This window comes from Cottoperca gobio, chromosome 18, assembly GCF_900634415.1.
Source record: "Cottoperca gobio chromosome 18, fCotGob3.1, whole genome shotgun sequence".
NCBI lineage: Eukaryota > Metazoa > Chordata > Actinopteri > Perciformes > Bovichtidae > Cottoperca > Cottoperca gobio.
In genome coordinates this window covers 14,173,463-14,190,752 of record NC_041372.1, presented here as the reverse complement: position 1 = coordinate 14,190,752, position 17,290 = coordinate 14,173,463, and the positions used below count along the sequence as shown (strand labels likewise).

The window sequence follows — 17,290 nt, the reverse complement described above, 5'->3', positions numbered from 1 at the left end:
ATTGAGCCGCTGAGCAGTGTAACTGCAGGAGACTGTAGTTCACTGCAGCTCTGCTGAATGACCTGTATTGTAAAGAACGTAAAAATAAAGTCTGTAAGTTTACGCTGTAAGATGTCTTCTTCAGTTTGGTCTATTTGCAGCGTGTTGAGATCTGCTCACAGCTGCAAACACTTTTAAAGGCTTTATCAAATCAATGAAATGTAAAAAGACACAAAATAATAACTGGATAGTTGTTGTGTCTCTTTGTAGGCATGTTGTGTCTTTCTAGTCATGTTGTGTCTCTTTGAAGTCATTTTGTGTCTTTGTGGTCATTTTGTGTCTTTGTAGTCATTTTGTGTCTCTTTGTGGTCATGAGTTGTCTCTTTGCAGTCATAATTCCCTCTCTGGCTGCTATGTATCACTTTGTAGTCATGTTGTGTCTCTTTGTAGTCGTTTTGTGTCTTTGTAGTCATGTTTTGTCTCTTTGTAGTCATTTTGTGTCTTTTAGTCACTTTGTGGTCGTTTTGTGTCTCTTTGTAGTCGTTTGTGTCTCTTTGGTCATTTTGTGTCTCTTTGTAGTCATTTTGTGTCTCTTTGCAGTCGTTTTGTGTCTCTTTGTAGTCATTTTGTGTCTCATTGTAGTCATTTTGTGTCTTTGTAGTCACTTTGTGGTCGTTTTGTGTATCTTTGTACTTATTTTGTGTCTCTTTGTAGTCACTTTGTGGTCGTTTTGTGTGTCTTTGTAGTAATTGTGTGTCTCTTTGTCGTCATCTTGTGTCTCTTTTTAGTCATTTTGTGTCTCTTTGCAGTCCTGAGTCCCTCTCTGGCTGCTACGTGTCTCTTTGAGGGACAGTGTGCAGGTAAACAACAGACACCGTTGCAGGTATCTTTACTGACCCTAACTGATAAAGAAGTGTTTCTGAGTAAGAGCTCAGCCACACCTCAGTTCCTTGTTTGTAGAGAGATGATGAGAGACGCGTCTGTATTGAAGAGCAACACCACAAGACATCTGAACAAACTCTCCATTTAATGTTTCTCACCCTGTGAGGACGTTACAATCACCAGAGGGTTGCGAGTTCAACACCAGAAGACATCTGAACAAACTCTCCATCATGAAGACGATGTATGTGTCGGCACTCGTCTGTGCCGTGATGGCTCTGGCAACAGCGGCTGGTGAGTATTATATATATTTCTACATTTATATATATATATATATATATGTCTCTATATATATGTATATAAAGTATTACAGGTGTATTTATTGTCAATTAACAAAGTTAATAACTGAAGTGTCAAACTTTCTAGCTGTTCCAGAGGAAACACCTGAAAATGGGCAAATAGGTGAGCAACACATAAAAACTGCTTTGTGTCACTATTACTCATATTGTTAATGTTATTATATTATTGTTTTTTGTTGTATGATGTTATGTATATTAATTGTGTTGTTTAATGTTATTTTATTTTATATTGTTATTTTATCGTGCATTGTGTTATTTATGTTGTAATTTTATCGTATGTTATTTTACAATGCATAACGTTATATTATGATATATTAACAAATGTTATTTCATATTTATTTATATGTTATGTTCTTTTTTTATCGTGCAATGCGTTGTATAGACTTATTCTATGTCATATTATTTTGTGTTGTGTTATTTTTTCATGTATCATGTTGTATTGTTTTACGTTCATTTAAGTTATCTTATGTTATTAACATTATATTAACTTATGGTTATAATATGATGTATCATCTTCATGCCATCAAAATAAATAGATTTAAATAAAAGTTCTACATGTAAAGACTTTAAGTGGAGACGTGAACTGTCTGTCCTCAGTGAAGAGTCACCTGGTGAAGCGGTCCACATTGGGCTCCGGACGCTGGACTGAGTTCAACAGACGCTACTTCTACTACGTCCCACAGCTTCTGTCCTGGGCTCAAGCCGAGGTGATGCTGGGACTCGTCTGCACGTGCACCTTTCGTTGCTCGGCCTCTTCTTCTGACTATCTGTGTGTCTCCTGCAGAGAAACTGCCAATCGCTGGGGGGGAACCTGGCGTCCGTGCACAGCCTGACGGAGTACCACACGCTCCAGACGCTGGTGCTGAGAGCCAGCTACAAGCAAGAACAGACATGGATCGGAGGCTCTGATGGAGAACAAGTATTTTATTTATTATTATTATTATAATTATATTTATATATACATTGTATACTATATTATATTACAAGAGGTATATTTAGTATTATGATATCCATCATATATTATATTATATTACAAGAGGTACTTTATTTATTATTATATTTATATATATATATATATATATATATATATATTTATATATATACACATCGTATACTATATTATTTTATTTATTTAAGTTGCAAATACTGCACACCAAATAAATTGAATATACTTTTTTTTTAGAATATATTATACTATATTTATTTTTTATACTATGCTCACACTATATTTTATATTCTATACTACACCGCTGTACTACATATTATATCAGAATATTATATGCAGACTTTATTACTACATTTCACTTTATATTGTGTTTTATATTCTATGCTGTATTATATTCTATTGTCTTAATATGTTATACGGTTTGTAACATTATGTAACATTACTTATAATACAATAACATAATTAATGTTATTATTACATTTGTATATTAATATGAGCAAATGCTAAGTATCATTAAAAATAATAATAATAATATACAATATATTATCCTGTGTACAACGTTATCGTGCAGCATTATAAGTTATGTGTTTATAACTTGAATTTGTGCTTTTTATTCCATATACTTGATATATAATATAATATAATGTACATCTTTTCAGTTTTCTGTAACATTATTATATTATGAAGCTCACGACTCAAACATGTTGACGCAGTATTCTTCTCACACCGTCCGTCTGAATACACCCGTGTACTGTTTCACGATATATCCCTTTAAATAAAGCCACCTCACCCATCCATCGACTCTTCCTTCCTCCAGGAGAACTACTGGTTCTGGTCCGACGGGACGTCTTTCCAGTACACCAACTGGTGCACTGGAGAGCCCAGCAGAGGCAGGCAGAACTGTTTACAAATGAACTATACAGGTAAAATAACATTGTGCTGATATTAAGACATAATGACGAATATCAGAGGAGTCTAAATACTCTCGAGCAAAGAACTGTGAAGCTGATATTATACGATATGATTAGCATTATGATGTGATCTGTCTGCATCAAGATAAACTGAACAGTTTGTTTTTTAGCATTTACTCTTTTGTCGCTGCAGTTAAGAAGTGCTGGGACGATGTTGAGTGCACATCCAGACTGCCCTCCATCTGTGCCAAGTGAAGATGATTTCTGAGCCAGAGGCAGGAAGTCCCCGTGAATTAAAAGCATGCTTTCAGAGACACCTGTCTCTCCACCATCTTTACCTTTCTTTGTATCGCTGTAACGCTAAGACACAAGCAGGCTGCAGCCTTTCACCAGAGTGTGAGGAACAGATGCTTTTAGCTCATTATATATTCTCTTCTTTCTTTATGCAACAATAAAAAGCTCAAGCATTGAAACAAAGCTGTTCTGTCATTAATCTCCCAGCTCTGACCCTAACCCTGAATAACATTAAGATCATGTTTTTATCTCAGGAACGCCTGCAGGGAATTTCTTTAACTGTGGCACAAACGTCACTTGGACAAAGTGTTAAAGGTCAAAGGTCAAGGTCACTGTGACCTCATGTCAGTCACATCCTCATGAACGCAATATTTCAGGAGGGAATTTATATATATATATATATATATATATATATATATATATATATTGCACATTTGAAGTACTTGAACACCAATTATTGATCGGACACTAACGTTTAATTAAACTCAAAGAGCATTTTCAAGAGAGACATTCATTTTAATCTGGAAGTTGAGGTGGAAAAATAAATGTACTGGAGTAAAAAGTACAACATTTCACTGTAGTGGAGCAGAAGTGAAAAGTAACAGAAAATGGAAATACTCAAGTAAAGTCAAAGTACTTCGGTACAGTACTTGAGTAAATGACAGCCTGCAGCTCTTTCCTAAACTATCTGTACTGCCTGTGAGTAAACAATGCACATTAAGGTCTGCTTATTGACATTAAACTAATATTTAAACAGAAAGGAAGGTCTTTAACACAACTGTGTCTGAGTCTGTTGAAGTCTTATTGCTGTTATTTGAGTTCAATCAACTGAGTCAAACTCCAAACGCTGTGAACACAACTGCTGGGACTCTGGAATATAAACAAGCAGCTGGAATACAGACATTAAATCAGCCTTCACTTCTTCTTCTGCACACTGACCACAGGTCTGCTTCTCAGATCCTCCAGCCTCTCCCTAAGCTCTGCGTGTGAAGTGCTGCGAGTCTCTGAACTCCAGGTAGAGGCTGATCAGCATCTACCCACAATTCTACAGGTGCTCTGAGTCTGCAGTCAGCGCTGCGAGCTTCACCACTTTCACCTGCACCTCCTTCCTCCTCCTCCTCCCTCTCTCCACCTTGGTTCTCAACGTGGGCATCCAGCGATGGTGGAAACAGCGGCGTGTGGAAACAGCGGCGTGTGGAAACAGCGGCGTGTGGAAACAGCGGCGTGTGGAAACAGCGGCGTGTGGAAACAGCAGTGTGTGTCCACGGCGAAGATGGTGAGACACTCCAACTTCCTCACCTACAACATAGTCACGATGGAGCCAATCGCTTTGCTCGCATCCATGTTTTACAGCTTTGGGATCTACATGCAACACCAAAACATGATGAAAGTAGGGGTTGACACTATTTTCATTGTTTATGTTGGCCGGCTGTTGTTTCAATGTCTAACCTGTGTGGAGCACTACCTGCAGTCATACACCCCGTCACCTACCGCAGTCTGAAAACAGAGAGATGCATCAAGATCAGAAACCGTAGCACTGGCTGCGTTTGGCTGCTGTGTTTGCTGATGCTGAGTTTAGTGGCTTCATACAGCCCAGAGTTACCCATAATCCCATTCTTCACGGCCTTCACTTTGGGATTACTTGTTACATCCTTCTGCAGCCTCTCCGTCCTCTTTGCTCTCAATCGCCCAGGGCCGGGGAAAGTGGGTGGAGACAGGAAACAGGTGGACCAATCCAAGAGGAGGGCGTTCCTCACCATCGCGGCTCTAAAGGTAGTCATGTTTGTGAAATATACGGGGTTACTGGTGCATGCATCTCCACTGTTGGACTACCATTGTGGGTGCTGTTGTGGAAGTTTTCCTGCTTTACTCTGGAGAGATGTATATAAAATCAAATACATGGTGATAGAGACAGAGTTGTTTTTGTGCATTTATTTGTGGCCACAAAATGGCACCAGTTTCACAGAATACAGCGTAGTCTATGGAAGGGCACAGGTTGGAAGAAGACACATAGGCATTTTATACAATTTGGTTTGGAGACGAGGTGATGAAAAAACACAGGGGGCCAAACTGCCCTTTGATGCTTGTAAGGTAATAGTTATGTAAACAGAGTATTGGGTGATACACTCAATATTCTGTCTCAGTATGTTAAACAGTTTGATCAGGATTTGGGTGTGTCCTGTCTTTTGTTTTGATCAGGATTTGAAACATTTGGGTGTGTCCTGTCTTTTGTTAGTTCAGTATCAGTCTAATCAGGATGCGTCTGTCTTGTATTAACATGAAATGGCAGTTGGCCCTGGTTTGATTTGACCGGCACTCCTATGTTAGCATCAAATGGCAGTTGGCTTGTTTAACATAGGAAACTTATATAATTAAAACAGTAGACATTTAAATTGCTATTACATTCCTCTCTTTTGATCATATTTGATCATCAAGAATCTCAATAAAATGATAGATAGGCAACATAGGACATCAATACATACTGGCATCTTGCAGTCTTTAAGTAAGTACATCATAAATATGTCATGGAAATCTAGCTGGGTTTTATATTTACAGAGCCATGATGTAGATAAGCATTAGTGAGAGGTAGGAACAGAGTTATACTTCGGTGTCTGAACATTCAGAAACTGTGTACAGAAATTTACAATCTTTATGTTGTGTTTGGTCCTTGTCTGGGAGTGAAGTGTACTGTATGAATGCTGTGGAAATACTAGTTTTCTGATTAAAGGAACAACACAACACCACAGAAAATTATAAACAGTAGCTAAGTGTGTGGTGTGTGTGTGTGTGGTGTGGTGCTGGGGGTAGTTTGGCACACTACTTGTCGTCGTCTGTTTCTTTGTTCTTTTCCTGATGAGTTGTTACGGCTTTGCAGTGGCTTGCATGGACCCAAATAGCTCTTTCTGCAACCTTTATTGCCGTCTGGGTGACGAGGAGGATGAGGTATGGACCCTGCCAATGACTGGTTTTCCAGCTCTTGCTGCGGAAAACCTTGATCAGCACCGTGTCTCCGGGCTGGAGGCTGTGCAGGGGTCCGTCTGCAGGTGTTGGTAGGGCTGCATTGTGTAGGAGGCACTCCTGGAGTGTCTTCAGAATCGATGCATATTACAGAGCGGAGTGTGTGTGCTGTACAGTTGATGTCATTTTATAGACGTCTTTAGAGGGAGAGTACATAATAAATGATGTGTGTGTGGGTTGCCAGTCATCAGCTGACTCCCACATAGTCTTCAACATTATCTCATCATTAATGTCATCCATAAGAAAATCCTGCTGAAAACATTGAGATGCACCTCCTTCAGCCACATGAACAGTACAATGCAAATGATCATTAGGCATGAATACAGCATTGGAACGAACCCGCTGATGGGTCAAATGTATCAGTTTTTCTGATACAGGAAAATTTAGGAGCCAAAGGTACACAAATGATGTATCAGGTTGCCATAATGCAGTGTTGAGCATTATGGGAGATGAACGTCTGACTTCTAAACCTTCATCGGTGGAGATGAGGTTGAGACCAAACTGTAATATCAAATCTCTTCCCATCAAATTTATGGGACAGACTGATGATAATAGAAAACTGTGTTTAACAGATGAGGGAAAGGGTTGGCTGTTATCACCTATATCTGTGCATTTTACTGGCATGGAGAATCTTTCTTTAACAGTAACACCCGCAGCTCCAATAGAATGGATGTATCTGCCACTCAACTTGCAGTCAGGCAGATCACTAATTTTAACAACAGAGTGAGTGGCACCTGAATCAACCAAAAATACAATATTTTTACCTAGGATGTCCAAAGACAGAGTGGGGAACTTCTCATACGAATTCTTAGCATTGTATTTTACATATGTGCCCACTGGTTTCATAACTTCTCCCTGCAGCTGTTCAATAGCATTGACAATTTGTGTGTATGTGTGTGTTTCACTTCCCTGTTCTGTAGCTTCGGGCGGCGCATGTTCCTCTCCTGTCAGGCTGTGTTCACCGACCTCTCCAATGTCTGTCTGGCGTCAGTTTCCAGCTGTGTAGTCCTGACTGAATTCCTGTTGTTTGCGTCCCTGTTGTCGGTTGCGTCTTTCTGGACAATCTTTGACCCAGTGATCTTGTTTGTTGCAGATGAAACAGGCACCGTTATTCTGTGGAGGCCCTCCACGTCCTCGTCCTCTGCCTCAAAATCCTCCTCTGCCTCGTAGGAAACCTCGTCCACGGGCTCCTTGTGAGTCCTCGTGAGACCAGGCGCTTTCTTCAATGTTGGGGAGGTGATCTTTGATTACAGCCTTCATTTCTTCCACGGTCCATGGTCGGAAAACAAGAGAGGCACCTGTACTTCGATCATGGGGAGATTCATGGTTGTTTGGTTGTGTAGGTCTTTACTCTGGGATCGAAGATAGTATTTGTATTTTTCATGCTCTTCGTCGGCCTCTGCTCTGAATGTTTTACGGAGCTCTTCTTCGTCGGTGAGGTTTATTCGGGCCAAGGCTTCGCTTTGGATGGTGATCTTTCTGTCATTACTGTTCACTGGTAGCGGCAGGATACGATGTTCTCCTTCCGCTTCTTGTGGTGTAGCGGCAGCCTGTGGTTATGGTCCTGGTGGAGGAGTAGTTGGTGCAGATAGCACAGTTGGGAGAGGTGGGAACGGACAGCCATCCAAGAGGGAATCACGCCGGCCTTTTACAGAGGGATACAAAGAAGCCGTGACAGTGTGTGTGTTAAATGGGTTATGCGGATTGGGACTGAGAGGGACATATGGTGGCGCAGGGGTAAACATCCGACTTTTTACGTCTTTCTTATCTTTCTCAATACCAAAAACCAATTTTTCACAATCATTCACATCCAAACATCCTTCTAATTTATAAATGTTTGCAGTGAAGCTCTTTCGGCTGCAATTCGTAAATCTCTTCACACCTCTTCTAGGGAGGGGGAGAAATGCATGCAGCAGCTTCAGCATCTCTAGCTGTGCCCTGTGGCCTCTGCACTTTTGTGAAACTTAAACGTAAACATTAAACTCCTTCTCTTATAAGTCCTTTTTTAATTTGCTTAAAAAAAAATAAAAAAACCTTTGGAAATGCATTTCCGTCCAAATTGATAAATTTGACAAACTGTCTATACCATATTTCTGCCTCATGACATTTACGATCGGACCCTCAGGAGCTTCTAACTCCCTACACTGTTTAGCACCAACACTAAACTCTCAGGAGATTCTAACTCCCTACACTGTTTAGCACCTACACTCACTAAACTCTCAGGAAATTCTAACTCCCTACCTCAGGAGATTATAAACTCCCTACCTCTCAGGAGATTCTAGCTCCCTACCTCAGGAGATTCTAACTCCCTACCTCAGGAGATTCTAACTCCCTACCTCAGGAGATTCTAACTCCCTACCTCAGGAGATTCTAACTCCCTACCTCAGGAGATTCTAAACTCCCTACCTCTCAGGAGATTCTAGCTCCCTACCTCAGGAGATTCTAACTCCCTACTATTCGTCCGTCGACGATTATAGTCTTTCACAAAATGTCATGAGGTTTGCTTAATATTAAAAAAAAAAATGGAAATATAACATCTCACCGAGTTTATGGAGGAATTTGAGTTCGTTGGATCATGCGTAGTTAGGTCAGTTCCAGTCAGGCGCTGATCCTCTCTTCCCTTAATTTTGATGTCGAGGTAGAGGAGAATTTCAAGAATTCTGGCGCGACCACCAGCGTCCTGCTGTTCCAGACGAAACTTGCGATAATCCCACTTCTGACACCAAGTTGTTGTGGAAGTTTTCCTGCTTTACTCTGGAGAGATGTATATAAAATCAAATACATAGTGATAGAGACAGAGTTGTCTCTGTGCATTTATTTGTGGCCACAAAATGGCACCAGTTTCACAGAATACAGCGTAGTCTATGGAAGGGCACAGGTTGGAAGAAGACACATTGGCATTTTATACAATTTGGTTTGGAGACAAGGTGATGAAAAAACACAGGGGGCCGGGCCAAACTGCCCTTTGATGCTTGTAAGGTAATAGTTATGTAAACAGAGTATTGGGTGATACACTCAATATTCTGTCTCAGTATGTTAAACAGTTTGATCAGGATTTGGGTGTGTCCTGTCTTTTGTTTTGATCAGGATTTGAAACATTTGGGTGTGTCCTGTCTTTTGTTGCTTCATTCAGCCATTTGTATCTGAACCCTGAACAGTGAAGGTAAAGCAGATTTTATTTTGTATCTGAGGAGTGTAACTGCATCATATTTATCTCTCTATAATCTGTGTATTTACTTTTTATTAACGGTCGTAGCAAATTGCATTAATCCAGGCACAATGTAAAGTCGTGCTAAAGCTAACGTTAGTCTCTGGTCATTTTGTTCCTTACAAAGTTGAGTTTTATAAGAAAGAATGAAATGTTTCTCCACGCTTGCTGTTTTGACTTTATTTCTGGAAAACATTGTGTAACTGTAAGATTTTGTAACCGAAGGTTTTAATATAATATAAAGAATAAAGAGCTGGTGTCAAAGTGAGTGTGTTGTTTAAAGATTGTTCTCATCTCTTGATATGAACAAAGCCACCATCATGCATCCACCCTGAATCTGTTTTATGGTAGGTCGGATGTTTGACAGAAAAAATGCAACAATAATATTCAGTGTTTTGCTTTAAATTGCTACTAAAAGTGAAGTTTATGATGTTTAAACTCTCCTCAGCTGCTTATTGACTGGGACACTGAGATCTGTAGTCTTTTGTTGCCATCTGGTGTCCGTTTGTGAATCTCTGCATCTTCCTGCAGGAGTCAGACGTCCTACAATGTGCAGAGCTTCTGCAGACAATTATATAAAGACAATGCTTGTATATTTATTTTCAACAAATTAGTATCATGACCGTATGACGACAAAGTACAAACTATAATTTGAGTGTTTTTAGCTTGCAAACCTTTCTCTTGAAGCTTTTCTGACATGCTGTTAATGTGAGCTGTAAAGAAGGCATTTTATTATTATCTATTGTTGTTGCTCCCTCCTCTCTTACAACAATCTGTTTTAGGCATTAAAAGATTGTTAAGAAAATATTTGATGCTAATCTGTTCTGGTGGATATGTTGTGGTGAAAGCTGAAGGAGAGCACGATAGAAGCATTATTCTCTGTTTACATACTTTGTCTTCTTCATTCTCTGCCCTCCTGTAATCGATGCCTGCAGACTGGATGCATCCATCATCGGGTCGACATTAATTAATTACGTTTACTCTTGATTAATGTTACCGGACTCTCCAAACTTATCAGTTAAAGCTAAGTGTTATTTAAGGCAACACCAAAGTCATCAACCTGGTAAAACTCTGTATAAAACTCACAGTAATACTACGACATGAATGCACTTCTTTGGCCTCTTTCCCACAATGCACCTATCGCAGCGACGCATGAACGCCTTGGACATCATCCAGATTTAAAGGCGTAAGTATGATTTAAACAGAAGTGCTTGTCGGACCATTGAACAGCAGCAAAAACTCACTTCCCCCACCTTTTTTTTTTTTTTTAATATTAAAATAAGGGATTTTAGGGGGGAAATGTCTAAAATAGACAATCTGGCAGCGACTCCCTCTTACCAGGTGTGTGGATAAAGTATGCAGGACGTTAACGTCCTATTCTCAACCCTATTCCTGATTCTTCTTCTTCCCTTTTCATGCATTCAAATCATGCGGCAAACAAAAGTGAAGCCAACCTAGAAGAGCCTTAAAAATGCATTCTGCCTAACATCCAGCAGGGGGCGACTCAACGAGAAGTCCGGTTGTACAGAAGTCTGAGAAAATGGCATAATAACAATAATGTATAACACCAACCGGCGTTGTCCGCGTTTGTATCGAAGGTCAACCCTTTCACTGTGTTCTCATGAAGTTAACTGTAACCTAAAAACCCCTTGTTCAGCGCTCGGTTATACTTTACTCCCCCCTCTCGTTTCACTTCCTGTTCCAAAAAACAAGATGCCAAAGTCAAGGCTTCAAAACCGTAGTCCACAAACCAATGAGTGACGTCACGGTGACTCCGTCCACTGATGCTTGAACCCCACATGTGTGATGACGATGTCTAACTTTCTCCTGCAGCTTTTGCTGAGAGTGGCGACACACAGTAAAGTTGATGACAAACCCAAACAAAAGGCTAAAGGGCTGCAGATTGGTGGATAGTTCTCTGTGGGTTAAGTGGATGATGACTTTGTTACAGATACTGTAAGTGAGGAGCTCTGGAAACCAAAAGCATCTTACTGAAAACTAACATTTGGTGAGAATATGTCTGTAATGTGCTTCATGGGCATATAGAAATGATATGCATTTGTCATAAAAAGAGAAATCATTGTTCATTCTGCATAAGTTTATCCCTTCAAAAGAAAGATTATCTTCAGCTACACTGAGAGAAATAAACACTGAATCTTTGCTTTTTAAAACTTTCTAATGTATCGTTCTTCCATCAGGGTCATACTGAACTCATACAGCCTCTTAAGCTGTGTGTGTGTGTGTGTGTGTGTGTGTGTGTGTGTGTGTGTGTGTGTGTGTGTGTGTGTGTGTGTGTGTGTGTGTGTGTGTGATAGAAACACTGGAATGGAGGTGTGAGACAGAGTGCTCAGATGAAAGGCAAGTGTCTGTGTGTCTCCATCTGAGAGTTGAAGAGCGAGGGCAAGGTGACTTTGGCGTAATCCAGCAATTTGGGTTTTTACACACGCAGCCCCCACAGAGGGACACGGAGAGAAGGAGGGATGAAGATGGAGGAATGACAGAACAAGCAGGAGAGAACAGAGGAAGAAAGAGAAAGCTGTTTCTGAATTTGCCCTGCAAAGTCTTTTATTCACAAGAGACCAGCTTGATGGTGTTATGTAAAGACCTCACAGAGTTAAGAGCCATTTCCTTTAACCTCTGGCCTCTGCGGAAGATATGGAGCATGTGAGTGGAGCCCAGAGACCCCCGAGTCAGGAGACTGTGTGTACAGAGAGTATCACACATGCTGCTATCAAAGCTGCAATATTCAACTTATTCTATAGCAAAACACACAGAACAAGGAGAGTATGTAGAAGAGACGTAATGTGGGCAGAAACCTCCTGACACATTGCTAAATGAATCAAAAACTACAACTGTAATCTAGAGATAATAGGTTTCCCTCAAAACGTTTTGAGAAAGCAGTTTTAATGATATGGAAATTTTACTTTGCTCTTTTGGACCTGAAGATTCAGAAGAAGCGTCTCCGATCATCTCCAGAGAGAGATAGATGTCTTTATAAGGCGTCCGTCACAAGACGTGTGAGACGATGCAGGGAGCATGAATGAGCCTCGTCACAGCATGTTGGGAGTTGAACCCAGACTAACAGCAGCAGACGATGACTGACAGGCTCATCTCCTCCTGGCAGCTCACTCCCGACGCCATACTCACTGCGATGGAGATTTAATCAACGCTCTGCTCCCTCCAGTCCACCAGCGTCACCATCACCGAAAGGTTTCCTGGTCCTGACACGGATCACTTTCTTCAGTTCTTTCCATGTAGCGTGTTTCATTTCTACTTTTGAATGTAATTTCGTCAGTTGTAGATTCGTCTAAGTCTGTATTTCTCTTACATCTTCCAGCCTCTCCTGTCTTCTCTGGATTCTCCTCCTGAATGTTGGGTCGTCTTGATAAAGGGATGAGCCAGAACACACTTTCTCACACACACACAACAAAACACTATACATAACATCCATAGTTTACTCCCCAATGCTGGCAGTAACGTGCATGGTGCATCAGAGAACATGTGACGACAGTGTGAGCAGATGTTTTATTAGAGAACAGCACGTGGTGCTTTTATTGAACTGCATGAGAAGATTGGGGGAATTGCGTTTTGCAGAGGGTGCTAATGCAACTATTGGGATGCAACCCGCCTCTTGAAACCAGCGAAGAAGAAGAGAATGTACGTTAATTGTACGCGGAGGGAAAGTAGTGCAGTTCGGCTCTCAGAGGTTCTGGAGGAATCTGATTGGTTTAAGTGAAAACGTCCCTCAATCAGCTGATTGAAAACAAAAGCAACTAAGTACATTTACTAAAGTACTGTAATAGTACGACTTTGAGGTACTTTACTGCTTCTATTTGCAGATTTAGATTATTAATACAAAACATAAATACAGATTCATGATTAAGATTCAAAATGATTGTCACACAATAATAAAAGTCTCTTCCCCCTAAAACCCTTAAATAATAACACGAGTGGTACAGTGGCCATCTCCATGTAAAAGTTGTATTTAATGTACCACGAGGGGCTCTGGCCCTCCAACCAGAGGGAAGGACATGAGAGGGAACTATTGTAAAGTAGGAATATATCAGCTCCATTCAGAGGTGAAGAGAAAAGGATCAGGAGACAGGAAATATAAATGTTATTCCCTTCATTTATGTAAAATCTTACAATCTAGCCAATGAGATGTTATCATGCACAGGTGTAGCAAAAGGGAGGAAATGAAGGAAGAGAAGCTGCATCTTAATGTGTTAGACAATTTATCTCCACAGCACTGCTAATAAATGAGCTGTCAGTTGTGAGAGAGAGGGTTCGGGTTAGAGAGAGGTCTGCTGTGAACATTAGATTTGTTTGATTGCCAATGCAAAAGTGCTCGTGCCTCACAGACAATAAGGCTGTTTAAATTAATGTTTCCAGTAATATCAATATGTGACAGTATGTTCTGCACGCTCTATATACACACACACACACACACACACACACACACACACACACACATATTTATTTATTTGCATATATCGAAAAGCAGTGGAAGACGAGGATGTGTCTGTGTAGTACACCCAGTCACCAGCAGGGGGAGATGAAGCATCAGCTCAGCTAATGTAATAAGATAAGATACTAAACTATAAAAAAGAATCATCAGATGATAAATCTTCCCTGTTGTGTTATTGTTATTATTATTATCACACATGCAGCAAACAATGTCAACAAAACACAGGTTGACATCATGAGATGTTTTACAGCATATTATCTGGATGTTTGAGCTTCACCATGCAGAATGATGAAGTCTAACGCCTTAAATCACTTTAAAGTTTAACACTTTAAAAACCTGTCAAATATTGATTCACATGAGATCATTGAGAGGATATTCAAACGTGTGGAGATGACTGTCGAGGTCTGAACATCAAACTTTAGGAGATTTACTTCAAATACTTTTAAGTTGAAGTAAAAAAATAAGTTCAAATACGAAGACAGATAGCGATCACACGCACACACACACACACACACACACACACACACACACACACACACACACACACACACACACACACACACTCACACACACACACACTGCACTTCATTCATTATGAAAACACACGTTGTGTTCTTGGCTTCTGCTTATATGGTAACATACCACATAGTGTGTGTGTGTGTGTGTGTGTGTGTGTGTGTGTGTGTGTGTGTGTGTGTGTGTTGACGTGCATGTAGACACTGGTTAAACTCAGACTAGCCCGTCCGACCTAAAATGTACACACACACACACACACACACACACACACACACACTTGTCGCAGCGCTTTCACTTCAACAAGCGGCTGTTCTGGAAAATCTCACACACTCATACAGATGAACCGCGCCCCCCCCCCCCTGCTCTCTTTTTATCTCCTCCTGTCATCCACCTGCACCTACTTTCTTTCCTCCCTCTATTTCTACCTCCCTGTCCCCCCCTCTCTTCCCTGTCCTCCCCCCTTCTCTTCCCTGTCCTCCCCCCCTCTATTCCCTGCCCCCCCCTCCCCTCTCTGCCTTTCCATTCATCTCTTCATGATGATCCAGTAATTGAATCAGTGTGTCCCATGGATACTGACTCCCACACACGCTGGGCAGAACAAACACACACACACAGTCCAGACCACAGCACCAGGTGTCTGCAGTATGATGGATTACACGTGTCCACACACACACACACACACACACACACACACACACACACACACACACACACACACACACACACACACTCATATTGGTACAGTTAGCACCAGACAAGAGTCGCTGCAGTAATGTAACATCAGAACTCGTGTCACTGTTGCTGCTATATTAGAGATTTAAAACCATTTAGTAAAATACTTTGTAGGGTTAGTTTTGTTCACCTTCAGTGCAGGTCTCCTATCTCCAGCTGGGACCCGCCCCCTGGCAATGATCGACAGCTCTAATTAGCTGCAACATTAAAGAGATGAACACATTAATGCACTTCATAATAATATAATATATTATGCAGCCAAGTGCATTTACATGAAGTACTGTGCCTACTTGGGCTTTACTTGAGCATTTCATAATGATACTCCACACAACACATTCATGAGTGCTCAAAAGATTATAATAAAACCACTAAGTAGAAGTATAAATAAATCGAGGTATGAGTAAAGTACAGTTTACTTGTAGTTGCATTCAGCGCCTGACGGGTGAAGCAATAAAAATGCGTCACATTTTATGGACTTATTGTGTTTTGTTATGGAAATATTACCAATATAAGCATCAAATAAATGCAGAGGAGTAAACGCAGTTTACTGCAGAAATGCAGAATCCAAAGTACATGTTTGATGTGTATTCAGTAGAGAGTGAGAACATGTGCAGTTATCGCTCAGGAGCAGGACCTGCAGGACCTGCAGGAGCATCGCAGGAGCATCGCAGGAGCATCGCAGGGGGACGCAGCTGCTGCACCAACTGCATGTTTGGGATTTCAACAATATTTTGCATCACCTGTAGATTCAGGTTTGTTTCAGGGAGAGAGAGAGAGAGAGAGAGAGAGAGAGAGAGCGAGAGACAGAGAGAGAGAGAGAGAGAGAGAGAGCGAGAGACAGAGAGAGAGCGAGAGAGAGAGAGAGAGAGAGAGAGAGAGAGACAGAGACAGAGAGAGAGAGAGAGAGAGCGAGAGACAGAGAGAGAGCGAGAGAGAGACAGAGAGAGAGAGAGACAGACAGAGAGAGACAGAGAGAGTGAGAGGGAGAGAGGGAGAGAGCAAGAGAGAGAGAGAGAGAGAGAGAGAGAGAGAGAGATAGAGAGGAGAGAGAGTAGAAGATATAGGATCCAAGAGAGAGAGAGAGCAAGAAGCCCACTCTCTGAGAGAGAGAGATTCTCTCAGAGAGAGAGCGCGCTCCCTCTCTCGAGAGACAGATCTGTCCCTCTCTCGAGAGAGCAGAAGAGATAAAGAGACTCAGATAGACGCATCTATCTTCTCGCTCCATCGCTCTACAGAGAGAGAGAGAGGGAGAGAGAGAGAGAGAACTCGCCCCCCCACCCTCTCCTCCTTCCCGCCTGCAGCACAAGCCGCTGACATCAGGATGGGTCGCACCGAGAAGAAGAAGCAGCATCAGCACCCACGAGCAGAAGCGTCGCGAGCCTCTCCGTCCAGGTGGCGCGAGGAGGACGAGTTGATCCCGCGGAGCAGTAGGAGAAGGACGAGGAGGAATCCCGCGAGAAAAGAAGAGAGACACAGACCTGTACACGCAGTGAACAGGAGAGGAGAGAGTGAGAAACCGCCGCACGTGAGGTGCGCGAGACCCGCCGGGAGAGGGGACTAATCGTTCATTTGGAGGAAAGACGGTTAATTTTGGGGGGGTTTTCTACGCAGACGGAGAGAGACAGTCTCCGAAAAAAGGTAAGAAACACCAAACGGACTGTTTTCTCTGTTGTGTAGCTTTCAAATCCGGATTGAAGCACAAACGGCGCGGATTAACACCTGTAAACATCCATAATTGATTAATTAACTACAACTGTAGCCGTTTAAAAGAGAGACGCCGGTAGTAACCGCGTCACGGCTCTGCTACCTGTAATCATGTGAACCCCGCTTATCAAAAAAAAAAAAAAACGTCGGCCATAATGTGGAAAATCAGTTTTAAGAGCAGAACCGTGTTCGCAGAGCAGGAACAGCCTCGCGAGGCTGTGCACACATCACATTCTCCACACTTTGGTGCGTTTCTCTTTTGGTTCCGTCTTCAAC

General features: G+C 41.5%; 1 protein-coding gene across 1 annotated transcript; it reads left to right on the top strand.

Annotated features, from left to right (window-relative positions):
• The first annotated feature begins 1,015 nt into the window (after positions 1 to 1,015).
• On the top strand, positions 1,016 to 3,423 carry LOC115023565 (ladderlectin-like). Its single transcript, XM_029454641.1, has 6 exons — positions 1,016 to 1,152; positions 1,285 to 1,320; positions 1,815 to 1,924; positions 2,002 to 2,136; positions 2,981 to 3,086; positions 3,268 to 3,423. Exons 1-6 carry the CDS (start codon positions 1,092 to 1,094, stop codon positions 3,327 to 3,329), a joined length of 510 nt encoding a protein of 169 aa, XP_029310501.1. The 5' UTR covers positions 1,016 to 1,091; the 3' UTR covers positions 3,330 to 3,423.
• Positions 3,424 to 17,290: the final 13,867 nt, after the last annotated feature.

Bases quoted from the DNA above. Each gene is read 5' to 3' on its own strand.
- LOC115023565 (XM_029454641.1), top strand. From the start codon at position 1,092: ATGAAGACGATGTATGTGTCGGCACTCGTCTGTGCCGTGATGGCTCTG. The intron at 1,925-2,001 runs GTGATGCTGGGA...TGTCTCCTGCAG, and splicing joins TGTCCTGGGCTCAAGCCGAG to AGAAACTGCCAATCGCTGGG. The intron at 2,137-2,980 runs GTATTTTATTTA...TCCTTCCTCCAG, and splicing joins GAGGCTCTGATGGAGAACAA to GAGAACTACTGGTTCTGGTC.